This window comes from Sorex fumeus, unplaced genomic scaffold (genome assembly GCF_029834395.1).
Source record: "Sorex fumeus unplaced genomic scaffold, SorFum_2.1 ptg000131l, whole genome shotgun sequence".
Lineage (NCBI taxonomy): Eukaryota > Metazoa > Chordata > Mammalia > Eulipotyphla > Soricidae > Sorex > Sorex fumeus.
The window spans coordinates 34165302-34180681 of NW_026606188.1; the positions used below are offsets into that span (position 1 = coordinate 34165302).

The following is a 15380-nucleotide window of genomic DNA, read 5'->3' on the forward strand; positions in this document are numbered from 1 at the left end:
CCACTCAAACCACATATGATCACGATCACAATCACGATCATCCTGTTCATCGATTGCCTCGAGCAGGCACCAGTAACGTCTCCTTCGCCCTAGCCCTGAGATTTTAAAGTGCCACATTCAAGGCTATTTCAGGGTTAGGAGAATGAGACCCATCATTATTACTGGCATTTGGCATATTGGGTACACCACGGGGAGTTTGCCAGACTCTGCCATGTGGGCAGGTTACATTCGGTAGCCTGCCAGATTGTCCAAAGTAAGAACGAGATAATAAGATGTCGTGTGGCCGCATTTGTGCTTCCGGGAGCTGGGTTTTATAGTCTCTGGGTCTTGGCCGTTGATAGGACTACACGGCACTGGAGTGGTGGACAGTTAGTGGGTGTGACCCCTGCCTACTGGAAGATGAAGGATCTGGGTGGAGGATGCTCAGCCCTGATCGGAGCAGGCTTGGAGATCTCAGCCCCAGGACCCACATGCCTTTGTTCCTCTGTTGGTACCTTCATGCATGTGGAGAGTGGTCTCAGCATGGTTGTGGCTGGTTCTGGAGGTCTTCAACTGTTGGGGCTCTGCGCAGGGCAGGGAGGGAAACTCAACCACCTCCCCTCCAAGGGGCCCCGGTGAGGACAGCCAGGCGCGGGAACAGGAGACTCATATGATATCTGTATATTTTCTCCCAACAAATTATATATTTGACTTTCATGTTAAAATTGTGTCAAGTAAATTATTTCAAGTATTGTTTTACTAAAATATAAATTCAGGGGTTGGAGCAGTAGCACAGCAGGTAGGGTATTTGCCTTGAATGCAGCTGACCCGGGTTTGATTCCCAGCATCACATATGGTCCTCCGAGCATGGCCAGGAGAATTCCTGACAACAGAACCAGAAGTAACCCTTGTGCATCGCCAGGTGTGATCCAAAAAGCAAAGAAAAAAATAAAATAAAATATAAATTCATTTATACTATGGCAAATAGCAGATTTCTTTTCTTTTTTTTTAAATTTTTTTTCTTTTTTGGTCACACTCAACAATGCTCAGAGGTTCCTTCCAGGCTGTGCACTCAGGAATTATTCCTGGAAGTGCTTAGGGGACCATATGGGATGCCAGAGATCGAACTCAGGTCAACCATGTGCAAGGTAGATGCCCTACCCACTGTACTATCACTCCAGCCCTAAATAGCAGATTTTTATTACTCATTGTTTTAATGGTCATAAATAGTTATCAGAAGAAAACATATAAGACTCTAAGATGTACAATATAATTTAATATTAAAATGGTTATTTTAAAATATTTCATATTCTATTTAATGTATGCATTTCTCTAAGCAATGGAACCATATATTCAAATAATTTTGTATATTATTACCATTAGGAGTATTCCTAACTTTAAAAAAGTAAAAGAGTCATGAAGTCAACTATCAAATGCAGCATTATAAGTATACCAAAAGGTTCCTTCATATTTTTTTGTTCCTTCATAATTCTAAAGGTGACATTACCTCAAAAATAGATAATCACTAATTTGAAAATCTAAGATTAAATTTTTCTGAGTTTGAAAGTAGTGTTTGAGTTCTAATTTTCTGGTTGCTTTTCATCAAGTATGTGAGACTGACTTATTTGGATATACATGTCTTTTCTGGTTGCTTTTCATCAAGTATGTGAGAGTGACTTATTTGGATATACATGTCTTTGGCTTATTAATGCCCAACTCTCTATAAATTTTTGTTGGAGGTAATATATTATGCCTTACATTTTCTTGACTGACATTTGACAAGTCCCAACTGTTGATTCATAAAATATTGCCACTATAAACACTCTTCAGATGCCACTATTCTAGTTTTTTAAAAATTAATAAAAAAATGCACTTTCAAACTTAATTCAAAGCCTACATTGATTAATTCATTACCTAGATATAATTACATTATGCTTATAAAACCACACTATATGTAATACTATATTTAGGATTATATATTAGCATTAATAAGCATTAAATACTATGTATCATCTATATATACATATATATGCATAAATATCAGTATTATTATAAATGTAATATCTTGCTTGACATCTCAAAAAAGTGATTGTCTTTGTTTTTTATCACAATTGATCACTTGATATCCCATAACTCATCGATTTGCTCTGCGGGAGTCATTAATTTCTCCATTCATCCCTGTCGTGTGCTTGTGTACCAACGGGTGTCTTCTCATTCTAGGAACATGTAGAGCCTCAAACTGATCATTCAGGGTTTTGACAAAGAAGTCTGACTACATCGTGGGTGGGTGGCCAAGCGATATTTTGATGTCCAGTGGAATACACTCAGTAATGGCTCTAGTCCAGCAGTTGTCTCCAAATCTCATTATGTGTCCAGCCCATCTGATTTTCAATGCCGTGGCAAACAAGACAGCATCCCTGATTCTTGAATGTTGATGGAGGTCGGAACTCTGGATTCTTTCTCTCGTTTGAGTGAAGCATGATACTCCAAGCATAGTTCTTTCAATTCCTCTTTGGGAGACCCAAATAGCTTTCTCATCCTGTTTTCATAGGTCCCAGGTGTCTGAGGTGTATGTTAATGCAGGAAGAACACTGGAATCATTGAGATGTGCACAGAGCCAGAGATTCTTCAACCTCTTAGCTATTCCTTTGATGCTCTTGAAGGCATTCCAAGCCACTCTCTTCCTCCTGTGCAACTCAGGTGCCAGGTCATTTGTCATGTTGACTTCTCGACCTAGGTATATATAACTGTTGCATTCGGAGATGGTGGTTCCGTTGAGAGCGAATGGAGCGTCAGGAAGGAGGCTGTTTCTCATAAACATTGTCTTCGTGAGATTCAGTTGTAGTCCGACCTTTCCACACTCACAGTCAAAGTTGACCAGCATTTGTGCTGCTTGGCTAATGTTTGGTGTTATTAGAACAATGTCATCAGCAAAGCGGAGGTGGTGTAGTTGCCTACCATCTATCTTCACTCCCATTACTTCCCATTCCAGTCGTCGCATAATGTTCTTGAGGGTGGCACTGAAGAAAGAGTTCCAGTGAAATGGTATCAACTTGCCAAACCCCTCTCTTGACATGTATGTTCAGTTCCTTGTAGAATGGTGAAATCATGGTAGTCAATCTGTAATAGAGTCATGGAGGATCCTGATGTATTGAGTTCGAATGCCCTGACTGGCTAGAGCTTCGATGACCGCTTTAGTCTCAACAGAATCAAAGGCCTTCTTTAAATCAATAAACGTTAGACAGAGCAGCAACTTGAATTCCTGAGAAACCTCAATGAGCTTGGTTATCGTGTGAATATGGTCGATCGTGCTGAATACTTTTTGGAAACCAGCTTGCTCGCATGGTTGTCCATCTAGTGTTCTGCAAATCCTATTCAGGATGACTCAAGTGAACAGCTTGTAGACAACAGACAATAGGCAGATAGGGCGATTGTTGCCAATGTTGTGGATGTATCCTTTCTTGTACAGTAGTACAGTCCTGCTGGTTTTTCATTGGGACGGAACCTTGCATTCAGACAGATAGCATGTAAAGAGCCAAGCCAGTGTACTGATGAATATTGACGGCAGGTTCTTCAGGTGTTCAGATCTGACCTTGTCTGGCCGGGTGTTATTTTCTCCTTTATGGACGAAATGGCATGTTGGATTTCAGAAGGGAGAACGTTGGGAATGACATATTCGTCCTGCAGTATTTGGTATGTGGACAGGTAGATATGACTATCGAAGAGATCCGAGTAGAAGTCATGGACAATCTTCTCCATTGCCCTTCTGGAAGATGTGAGAGATCCATCAGGACGTTGGAGGGCAGTCATCTTGATCTTGTATTTGGTGAAAGACAGGCGGGCGCTGTGAATGCTTTTCCTGGCTTCTGCTGCATCTATCAGCACTGCTGCTCTCTTCTCTTTGAGGTCTTCCTTTATTGCTTCTCTCCACTGCTTTGTAAGCTCCGACATTTGCTTGTTGTTGCCTGAGGGTTGCACCAAGCCAAGTTGGCGAATTAGCTTGATTGTTTTGGAAGACAGGTGTCTTTTTGTGGCTATTTCTCTCAGAGTTCCTCATACAATCATGAAAGTGCTAAACCAGTCAATCGTATTCCTTGCCAATGTTGTCAACAATGGCATCTTCCCATGTTGCCACAATAGTGCCAAAGAGTTCCCAGTTGGTGGTTGTTCTGGGAGTTCTCTTCTTAAACTTTGCAGCCCATTCTCCCCACTTGTGAAGTAGAATTTTGCATGAAGGAGACCGTTGTCCGATTCTGTTTGGAATTTTGCAAGAACAGCGATATAGGTCAGGCAAAACCATCGATTGAATATGATGTGGTCAATTTCACTGTGGAACCATCCACCGGGATAGTCCTATGTCCACATTTAGATTCGGCCTTCTGGAACTATGAGTTACCATGGATGGTCTTGGTCGACATGATGAACTCAGACAGTCTCTCACCCTGTTCGTTCCATTCTAGGCCATGGGTCCCAATGTGGAGTTCTTTGGCTGATCCTATCTTGGCATTAAAATCACTCACAGTGATCTTGTAGAAGGTGTGGTCTTCTTTATAGAACTTCTCCAGCTCCAAGTAGAACTTCTCAATTTCTCCTTCATCATAATTGGATGTTGGTGTGTACACAACGAAGATAGAAACTGCTGGCAGGGAGCCATATCTATTCATGTGTAATCGTCTGATTTGGGTCGTTAGGCATTTGAATGAATCAATGCTGATGACCAAGTTCGTGTTGACAAGGACACTGACACCACCTACGCCTCTTTTGTTGCATGTTCTGAGGAACAGTTCTTCTCCAGTGTCAAAAACGGCGTGATGTGATTGATGTCTTCTTATTTCTGTCACACCATTGATGTAGTACTTGATCTTTCATGCTTGTATCATCTTGTCCTCGATGGATGCATCCGATGCCAGCATACGTGCATTGAAAGTACAGACAGTCATTTATGTCTTTCTTCGTTTTGGCAGCCTGGTTCAGCCTTGAGATTTTATTAGCCTCTCCTTCCTCATCCTATTAATGCTGCTATATTAGTGGCTCTTTCAGGGTCAGGGGGATGAGACCCATTGTATTTACTGGTTTTGGCATATTGAATATGCCACATATAGCTTGCCAGGCTCTGCAGTGCAGGTGGGATATTCTCGGTAGTTTGCCAGGCTCTCCTAGAGCGATAGAGGCTTTTAGGGTGACCTCTAATCGTCCCTGCAATTGTTCCCATTGTTCAAACCATATTTGTACCCTATCAAATATGGTGCGATCTTCCAGAAAGATGGCTATTAAGTTTCTTATGAAGTGTTGCGCGGCCGCAAAGTATCCTGGAGTATGGTGGCGGCTGGGTCATGGAGGTAGTGGAGGTAGTGAGGTCTGCTGGTGAGGTATTTGTCTGGTACCAATAGGGTGGGTCTTCTGTGTGGAATCCCTGGATCCCAGGCAGTTGGTGGAAGCTGACAGGGCAGGGTAGGGTGGGGCTCCTGGTTTTAATCCCTTGGTCACCTGTGGTTGGTGAGAACAGGCAGGGGATCTCTGTTCCCTATGTTTCCCATAATTTTCTAGAAAATTCTTTAGTCTCTTAATTTTTTCAAATCTTGTGTTTATTTATTATAAAGTAATTCTAAATCCTCTTTCCACTAAACATATCTCTCTGGGGATTTATATATAAATTTGATAGCCTATTACACTCTCTCTCTATGTACACATATGTATAGAAGTATATATACGTATATATGTATATAAAAAGAGAAAGCTAATTTAGAAGTTCAACAAAACAAAAGAGTATACAAAGTACATAGGCTAAATTTTTAAATTTATAATTATCTGTTACTATTACTTTACATCAAGAAATACATTAAATGTAATATATTTAAGTAAATAAGTAAATTTAAGTATATTGCTTCATCTCAAAATCAGACACTAACAGATAATGAAAAAAAAGCTTTTCTTGACAAAATATTTCTTTACAAAACCACATTCTAATAGATCATACAAATAAATCAGTATGTTTTACATTCATTTTAACTTTCTTGAAGTTAAAGACATCAAATGATTTTTTAGAAATGTATTATTTGTATAACATATAAATTGTTTTTTATATCAAGATAAATAACATATATTGCCACCTGCGTAGATCTTACATTTATTAGGTATTAGATATTGCATTTATTTTGTTCACATCATAATGAAATTTCAGCTATCTCAATGGAAAAACATATATGACCTGTATTATGAAGTATTATTAAACTTTAAAAATAAAACTTCAGTAGTTTCACTCAAAGCACTTGCAGAATGTCTGCTTTTATGTATTACACAAATAAACAGTATGATACATTATGATCTCACTTAAATGAAAAATTGTAAGCAATCAATGTCATCAGAGCAGAGCACAAAATTGGTGGTAAAGAAAGTGAGGTGTGGGAAAAATTATAAGATATTTGTCAAAGAGTCAAAATTTTGGTACCTCAAGATGTATATGATCATAAATCTAATATACTTAATAATGCTGAACAGCATACTTAAAATTTGCAGAGAAGGTAGATATTGAGCGTTCTTACCATATGGTCAAATAAAGAAAACTATGTAAGATCATATAGCACTTTCCTCCCTTTGTTCGTTGATTTGCTCGAGCGGGCCCAGTAACATCTCCATTGTGAGACTTCCTGTTGCTGTGTTTGGCATATCAAATACGTCATGGGGAGCTTGCCATGCTTTCCAAGAGGGGCAGAGGAATCAAACCTGGGTCAGCCGGGGCGGGCCGATTGCAAGGCAAACACCCTACTGCTGTGCTATTGCTCCAGCCCAAGATCGTATAATTGTTCATTAACAAGAATGTAGAGATAATTTCACAATAAATAGAAACACTGAAACATCGAGCTACAGATCTTAAATATATGTAGTGTTTATTTGTCAACTGTGTTTCAGTAAAGCTTGGAGAAAAGAATAAGTAGCCTATTAATCATGTGGAAAATATTTTATTATGCATACATTATCCTGTGTGAGTCCACAGATATTAGAACTCAGGAGAAATAATTACATTTTAAAAACAAGTCTCTATATGTTTTGTTGTTCACTTTTATTTTTTAAATCAATATGCATTATGAAATAATCTAAATATTATTTTAATTTTTAATTAAAAATTTGAAATACAGGCAATGATAGAAAAGAAATGAGTTTAAATGATTAAAAGATAATCACTTAAAATTAAAAGATAAATTTAAAGATAATTTTCCTACAGACTTCATTTTGAGAGCAATGAATTAGTGTTCATTTTTCAATACAGATATGAAGATTACAATTTTTACATGTGTGGACAACATGAACAGAAATTATTGAAGGTAAAATAAATATTATCTAAAATATTTTTAAATCTTTTGAAAAAACAGAAATAAATCACAATATTACATTTTTATAAATGCAACATTGCTCATTACTATGGTATTTTTATTTTTTAATATTTTATAGGTAAAAGTTATCTTTCAATTATAATTAAGTCAAATGAAATTTATAAAAGTATACAATTCAATAGCATTTAGTACATTAAAAATTGTTTCCCCAAAAGAAAAGCCTTTACCTGGTAAGCACTTACTCCCTATTTCCTTGTACCTGTAATCCTTCAAAAATCTAATATGCTTTCTGAGTTTAAAGAAATATGATATTTTTAAAGAATAATAATTAATAAAATATATAAATTCTGAGAAGAGTACTGGCACATAAAAAGTGTTCAATCTTAAATTTAGTACCACATGTAACCATTTTATTCTACTGTAGAATACAATAGTTTTAGGTTAAAGTTATCTTCACGAAGGAACAAGAAATTACTGTGTATGCTTAAAGCCATAAAATGTATAAGTATTCTGACATATTTTGTTGTTTTGAAGAAATCACTGATATGAAATCACTTATGTGAAAAATCATTTTAACAAATATTTTGCATATAAAATAGGTTAAACATATTTAAGTAAAGTGCTATGTATGTCAAGAAAGACTAGCTTTCTTTTTTACTTAATTTTAACTTGTGATAAAATTTCAAAAGTAAAAACAAGCATTGATCCAGACTCAAAGCTGACATCAGTAATCTACAACATTACAACAAATTATATTTCTCTGTATCCCAGAGGGAAAAAAAAGTTTTGTTTGATTTCTTTATCACAAAAAAAGAATTTTATAGAGTAAAATTCAAAATATTTTAAATATAATTCTTATACTCAGGCCCCTCTCGGAGAGCCCGGCAAGCTACCGAAAGTATTTGATATGCCAGACACAGTAACAACAAAGTCTCCAATGGAGACGTTACTGAGCCCGCTCGAGCAAATCGACGATCAACGGGAGGGCCTTTACCTTTTACCTTTATACTCAGGTACATTTATTTTTGTAAGAAGTTAAATTATCAACATGATCTAGTGAATGAATCATTCTCTTAAGACCCAAAGTTTGGGGAGCTGTTATCAGATCTGCATTAAACAAAGAGAAACAGTATGCAAAGGGAGTTTCCCAAAACCCCAAACATCTGGCTTGTACATGTATCTTCAAGAGTAACAAAAAAAGGCATAAAAAGATGCAAGTGAAGTACTTTAAAAAATATTGCAACTACACCCCAAAGCTTTAGGAAACAAGTAATATAACCTTAAAAGAACCTTAAATATTTTAGAATTGCTAAGTGGCCAAAAGCGAAACAAGCAACTATTTCTCAGAACTATCTAGACAGCATTAATTTCAGGAGGAAGTTGTGCAAAGTGTGAGAAGAGAGGCATTTGGCTGACTTCTCCACTTCCCTAAAAGTGACATCATCAGTAGTCACCTTCATTATTCTTATTATGATGGCTATACTCAATCAAAAATATTCTTCCAAAATCACCTTTAATTCAACTGTCTCTGTTTATTAGAAATCTTAAAATTCCAAAGTGCACAAAAGTCCAAAACTAGACTTAAATGTAGTAAGAGTTAGAAAATTTTAGTAAGAATTAGATGAATTAGAAAAATTTCTAATTTAATAACCAAGAAACTAAATTGCGTAATCACATACAATTAATTATAGCCAAAATATACAAGTAGGTGATGAACAAAAACAAATAGAAAATATTGTATTTTGACACGATATTTTATAATTCTTTTTCTGAAAATGCTTTAATTTGGATAAGTAACTGAATTACAAGTTATGATATATAAAAACATTGGGATCTACATAATTATTTTTCAGGTAAGAATTTATTTCTAATATTATTAGATTATTTATTAGAAGAGTCAGGAAATTTCTACCCATTTCTTTCGTACATTTTATGGCGTAAAATTAAGTGTTCTTCCATCACGACAAAAAAAATTTGTTGCATTGTTTCTAAATAATGCAATATCAATTCTAATATTCTTCAAAATTCTATGGAGAAATGAGCATGAATGCATAAATAAGGTATGAGAAATAATTCTGTCATTTTCATAAAAGAAAGATCAGATCTTTAAAGTGAAATCATATTCATGAGAAAAGGAAGCTATTCTGAGCATAGATGTTGTGGCATATGCCAACTATTTTGAAATGTGTCAAAGGGAGGTCAGAGTATTATTAATGAAAATAAAACTCAATATATGACAAAATGAATGATTAATTTGTGTTCAATTTCAAAGATTCTCTTTTCCCTTTTAAATACCAACCAATCTCTTCTATTTCTAGTAATGAGTGTTATAGGGACATTTAATCTAGTCAGACATAAATGGTTTGAGTTGATCCTGACTTTTTTTCTAATAAAACACTTGGATAGAATTACTCAAATTCTCTAAACTTTACTTCTTGTTGCTTAAAATTTTCTAATTGTGTCATCAAGGTATGTTTACAACGATTAAAGACAAAATTCAGATTCATAATTTAGTACAATAACTTTCTATAACATATGGTATATTAAAATACTTTTACTTAAATATTTATATATGAGTAGATATGCTATTATTCATATTACTGTAAACTGTTTGTACTATTAAATGCATTTAAAATATTCTCTATATTTTTATAGAATTATATTAGCTCATATATTAGTGAAAACATGACCAAAGTCTTCAATTCTTTGCTTCAAGTATCACAACATTCTTACCTTTTCTCCAACGCCACCCACTGAGCCTATGGATCCTGGGGGCCCTTGTGGTCCCTGCAGTGTAGGTAGAAAAATAATTATTTCTATTCTATATCTTATATATTGTTATATCTTACAATACATAGCAAACAAATTTATAGTTTGTCTCAAAAATACGTGTGTGGCTTCCAAGTTACTTGAAGTATGACACAAAATGATGCATTTTATTTTGAGTCAAACTTGAGTCAAATTTCTATACACTATTAGTCAATGTCAATACACTAAATGATTTAATAATACTACAACAATCTTCAAATTCACCAGAAATCCAAAGATAAACAAGCTTTCCAGCTTTGGTCATGCTAATATAACAAAAACAATATCATTTATTTATTTGTACCCATTGATTGGGAGAGTTTTAGATGATGACTACAGATTTTTGTGGTGGAACAAATGATCATTCTAATCTATCGAAAAATACAAAGAATTCTTAGACTTTAAACGGTATTAAAATTTTAAAAGCTCAGATCTGGAAGTGGCTAAAACTATAGACATGACATGCATATGTGAAGCCTAGGTTTTGATCCTGAAATCCCTCCTGAACATTTCCAAGAGCACCTAACACCAAAAAAGTGGCCTCATACAATAGAGATGAAAGGAAGGGAAGGAAGAAAACGACAGAATGAATGAAGGAGGGAAGGCTGAACAGAAGGAAGAAGGGGATGGAGGGAGGATGAAAGGGAATAAGGGAGGGAGAGAAGAAGAAAGGGAAGAAGGGAGGAAGGAAGGAAGGAAGGAAGGAAGGAAGGAAGGAAGGAAGGAAGGAAGGGAGGGAGGGAGGGAGGGAGGGAGGGAGGGAGGACGGGAGGAAGGAAGGAATGGAAGGAAGGAAGGAAGGAAGGAAGGAAGGAAGGGAGGGAGGGAGGGAGGGAGGGAGGGAGGAAGGGAGGGAGGGAGAGAGAAAGGGAGAGAGGAAGGGAGAGTGGAAGGGAGAGAGAAAGGAAGGAAATCCTAAAAGTTTTAGTTTTATCTGCTCCTATATATTTCTGATCTGCCAGAATGTAGGTCAGGCAAAAGAAAAACAATAAAGACAAGAATAAAAGGCTTTTTTTCTGTGTGTTTAAGTGACAACAAAAATAGAGATAAAAATCAGAACCTTTAAATTCATTAAATGCAATAAGAATGTAATTATGGCACTGCATTTCAAAGTATATTAATACAGGAAAAGAACAGCACACCCCCACTTTTTTTTTCTTGGTTAAAGAAGATAATCTTTATGCAACTGAGAGTAAATATCTATCGGGTAAGAGTCGAGCATATCATGTTTTTTATTACTCTAACACACTTCATAAACTTAAAATATTCAATGAAAAGCTTTAGATAAAAATACCGATGACAGATTCATATATAATGTATTATTTTAGTATAGACTTAGGTTAGTACATATTCAATATGCACCATAGTTTATGTCATCATTAGAAATAAGCGTTAAACTTGAACTAGTTCACTAATTATTATTTGAACTATTGTTATTTGCAAGGTACAGTCTTAGACATGATGGATTTAACAATTTATTGTAGACTATGTAATACTTCTCATCTACAAATAAATATATTTTGAATGTGAACTACAAAAAATGTATTTTAATGTCATTTAATTTTATATAAAGAATATTTTTGTGTAAAATAAAATGCAGTAAGCTGATGCTTCTTGATCTGTTCTCTGCTTCAAAAATTAAATACTAGTAATAGATCTCCATTGTATCTAGTTAATATTTGCCATTAAATTAAACCACAGTATAATTACTTCAACGTATTATATGTCTATTTTATAGTTCTTACATCGGCTCCATTTGGACCTTGAGGACCTCTTGGGCCTGGAGGACCAGGCGGACCCTGCAAGAAATGAATGTTAAGATTTACAAAACTGGGATTTCAATGCAGTTGGATATTTTATTTTGTAATTATGAAAACTAAATTTCTTCAGTAAAATTATAGAAAATGAACTACATCTGGTTTATAAGTGATTATTTCTGTATACAACTTAACAAGTGGTTATTTAACATGTTGACTGTGGGAAAATTTGAACCTTAGAAAAAGGATCTGATTGAATGTAGAAAAGTCCAGGTAGTGAGGTTTAGCTCAATTAGGTAGAGTACAGGTTTCGCATGATCTAAGGCACTGAATGGGCTGCCTGAGCATTACATGGAGTGATGTGACCTTCAGTATCATTGTGTGGGTCCCGCAATTAACAATCATAATTAAAAAACTAGGAAAGCCTATTGGTACTTTTGTAAAATGAATCATTATGCAACTAGTAATGCTTCAGATAGAACAGGTTGTGCCAGAGCATAAAGGTAATGCAAATTTCTTTGCCATACTCTGCTTTTCTCTGCCTGACCTTTTTTCTCCCCACATTCCACTTCCTTCCCCTTTTCTTATCTTTTTTGTTTTTTATTTCCATTTTGGGATTTGGGCCACACCCTGTAGTGTTCAGAGATTACTCCTGCCCCTGTGTTCAAGGATGACTCCTTGGGCGGGGGCGGGGGGCAGCTTAGTCGACCATATGGGGGACTGTGGATTGAACCTGGGTTGGCCTTGTGCAAGACAAGAGCTGTACATGCTGTATTATTTATCCAGCCCCTGATTTTTTTCAGTTGTAAGAATAGTTTCTTATTTGAAGAGCATTAAAAATCTAACACAGTGGTTAAAAAAAGAGAAAATATTTACTCTGAAGAAAGTTGAGGACAATGCTTAGTGAAAAGAAGGATCAATAGGGAAATGTGCTAATTACATTTCATTATAGATTTCAATTACCCGGCAAGTTGTTTTCTTATCTAATATACTGCTTAATAAACACATGTATTTAAATTTTCAGTTAATCTTTGAGAATTAAATTTAGAACAGGAAGCCAAATCAATAATTACAAATAATTATGACACAGAACTCTAATTAAGAAAGAAATCCTTATATTCCTTATTAAATTAAAACTTTGTCTTAAAAGAAAAGTTTATTTTTAATATTTTGCTAATCCAACTAGCAAATTATAAAATTCTCGACAGCTGTAATTTGGTTGTACCTGGTCCAAGTAAAAATCCCAAGCTAAAGATAAAAAGATTTTATATATTTATATTTATGCAAATATGTATATATACACCACACAGTATTTATAGTTTATATTTATATATAAATATCTGTTTACACTGGGCATGTGCATGTCTATACATTGTATACTATATATTACATGACATATTATATATTCCTGAATGTATACATGAGTAATTGTAGGCATAGAAGTAAAAATGTGCATCATAATATTTAAAGCCAATTTTTTCTGTACACATCTATACTATTCCAAAGTGAGAGAGAAAAATATGACAGCTAATATAGATGACAAAAGATATTTCAACTATGTGTTCAGATTACATAAGAAAAAGGGGAGCTAATGTTTGAAAATTCATAGACTTTAGGACAACTTTAAAAATGCATCAATGATGTAGACACAAATAATATCCAAGCAAGAACTAAAACACAGAAACTTACCATAGGACCAACATCACCATTTTCACCTTTTTCACCAGGTGGGCCTGGAAGACCCTAAGAAAATTTAATTGGATAAATGAGCATAAATATATAATTTTATCTGAGGATATAAGAATGCAACATTATGTGTTCCAGTTTTTATAATCAGTAGATAAGACTGTTATGAATACTTTCTTTTGGTTATCTACTCCAAGACAGGAAAATATTCATTCCAAAGACATATGCACACCATTTTTCATTGCAGCACTCAGTACAATAGCTAAGATTTGAAATCAACCTAGATTTCCAACAGCAGATTTGTGGGTCATGAAGATATTTTATATATATACACAATACTACCCAGCTGTAAGGGATGATGAAATTATGCAATTTATTGCAACATCAATGGAACTTGAAGATATCATATTAAATAAAGTCAGCCAAAAGAAGGACAAACACTGGATGATATAACTTACATAAGGTATTTAGAGAAACTAGATGAAGAAATGCAATGGTTTAAAGGGTGAATGCCTAGATCACTCATGGTCCCAGAGTGTAAGAAGGAAAAAAGAAAGAGACAGAGTGAAATGGCAGGGGAGAAGAGGTGAGAACAATGGGGGCAGGGGTCACCGAGATTCAGGTACATTGGTGGTGTTAAGGAATGATAGTGCTAAATATCCAAACCAGTGTCAACAACACTGAAATCATGCCACCCAAATTTAATAATCAAATTCAAAAGATGTCTGCCAAGATGGCAACCTAGGGCTGTGATGGGGTGGTAGGAGAGGGAACCTGAGAAAAATGGTGGAGGAAAGCTAAAACTAGTTGGTGAGATTGTTGAGATTGGTGATGAAACACGGTGTGTAAAAAAATTATAAATAACTTTGTAACTCAGTTCTTTAATAATATAGAATTTGGGAGAAAAGGATTTTCTGAAAAATATTGCAATTTTGAGTTACTTTAGAAGAGCGTAGTCTGTAAGGTTTCATATTTAAATACCAGATTGTCAAAATTCTTTTGAAAATGATATTCCAATATATTTCCAAATTATAAGGTGTTATGTATAGCTGATCTGTTTATCCACTTCAATCTTATAAATCCACAAGTGTCAGGAATTTATTGAGGGAAAACCTCTGTCTTCTCAAATTTATTCTTCAATCTAATTATAGTATAAACTGCTTTGGGAAAGATTCTCTTACGAAAAAAAACAAAACAATAAAGGAGCCTCCTAGCAACTTCTACATGACTATATATATCCAAGGGAAAATTATTTTACTCTATCTTGATCTTCTTGATCCTCACCAAAAATGACTTGATATTCCCACCAAAAATGACTTGATAATGCTTTCATATCACAATACTTTGCATGTGTTTGAATTGTATACCTATTGCCATGAGCTACTTTTAGATTTCGGTTTTTAAGTTCTCAGTATTTTACCTTTTGTGACTAGCAGAGAATTCAGTAAGAACCAGGTTTACAATACAATGCTGACTGAATGAAAATTTATTTTTTTAAATTTTTATTAGTGAAACACCGTGAGGTACAGTTGTAGACTTACAAATTTTTGTGCTTGGGTTTCAATTATACAATGATCAAATACCTATCCCTCCACCAGTGCCCATTTTCCACCACCACAGATCCCAGTATCCCTCCCACCCCCCATCCCCCCGCCCCACCCTGCCTCCATGGCAGGGCATTCTCTTTTCTTCTCTCCTTTTGGGCATTGTGGTCCACAAAAGAGGCACTGAGTGGCAATCATGTTTGGTCTATAGTCTATTTTCAGCATGTTCTCCCGTCCTGGGTGGATCCTCCCAACACCTTTTATTTGGTGCTCCC

The 15380-nt window shown here is 35.3% G+C and overlaps 1 protein-coding gene across 1 annotated transcript in view; it reads right to left on the bottom strand.

Annotated features, from left to right (window-relative positions):
* The window catches only part of COL11A1 (collagen type XI alpha 1 chain), a 208274-nt gene that overhangs the window by 31328 nt on the left and 161566 nt on the right, over positions 1 to 15380 (bottom strand). Inside the window, exons 47-49 of the mRNA XM_056139025.1 lie at positions 13565 to 13618; positions 11864 to 11917; positions 10044 to 10097 (exon numbers count right to left, since the gene is read on the bottom strand). Coding sequence (XP_055995000.1) covers positions 10044 to 10097; positions 11864 to 11917; positions 13565 to 13618 — 162 coding nt within the window. The remainder of the gene's footprint in view (positions 1 to 10043; positions 10098 to 11863; positions 11918 to 13564; positions 13619 to 15380) is intronic.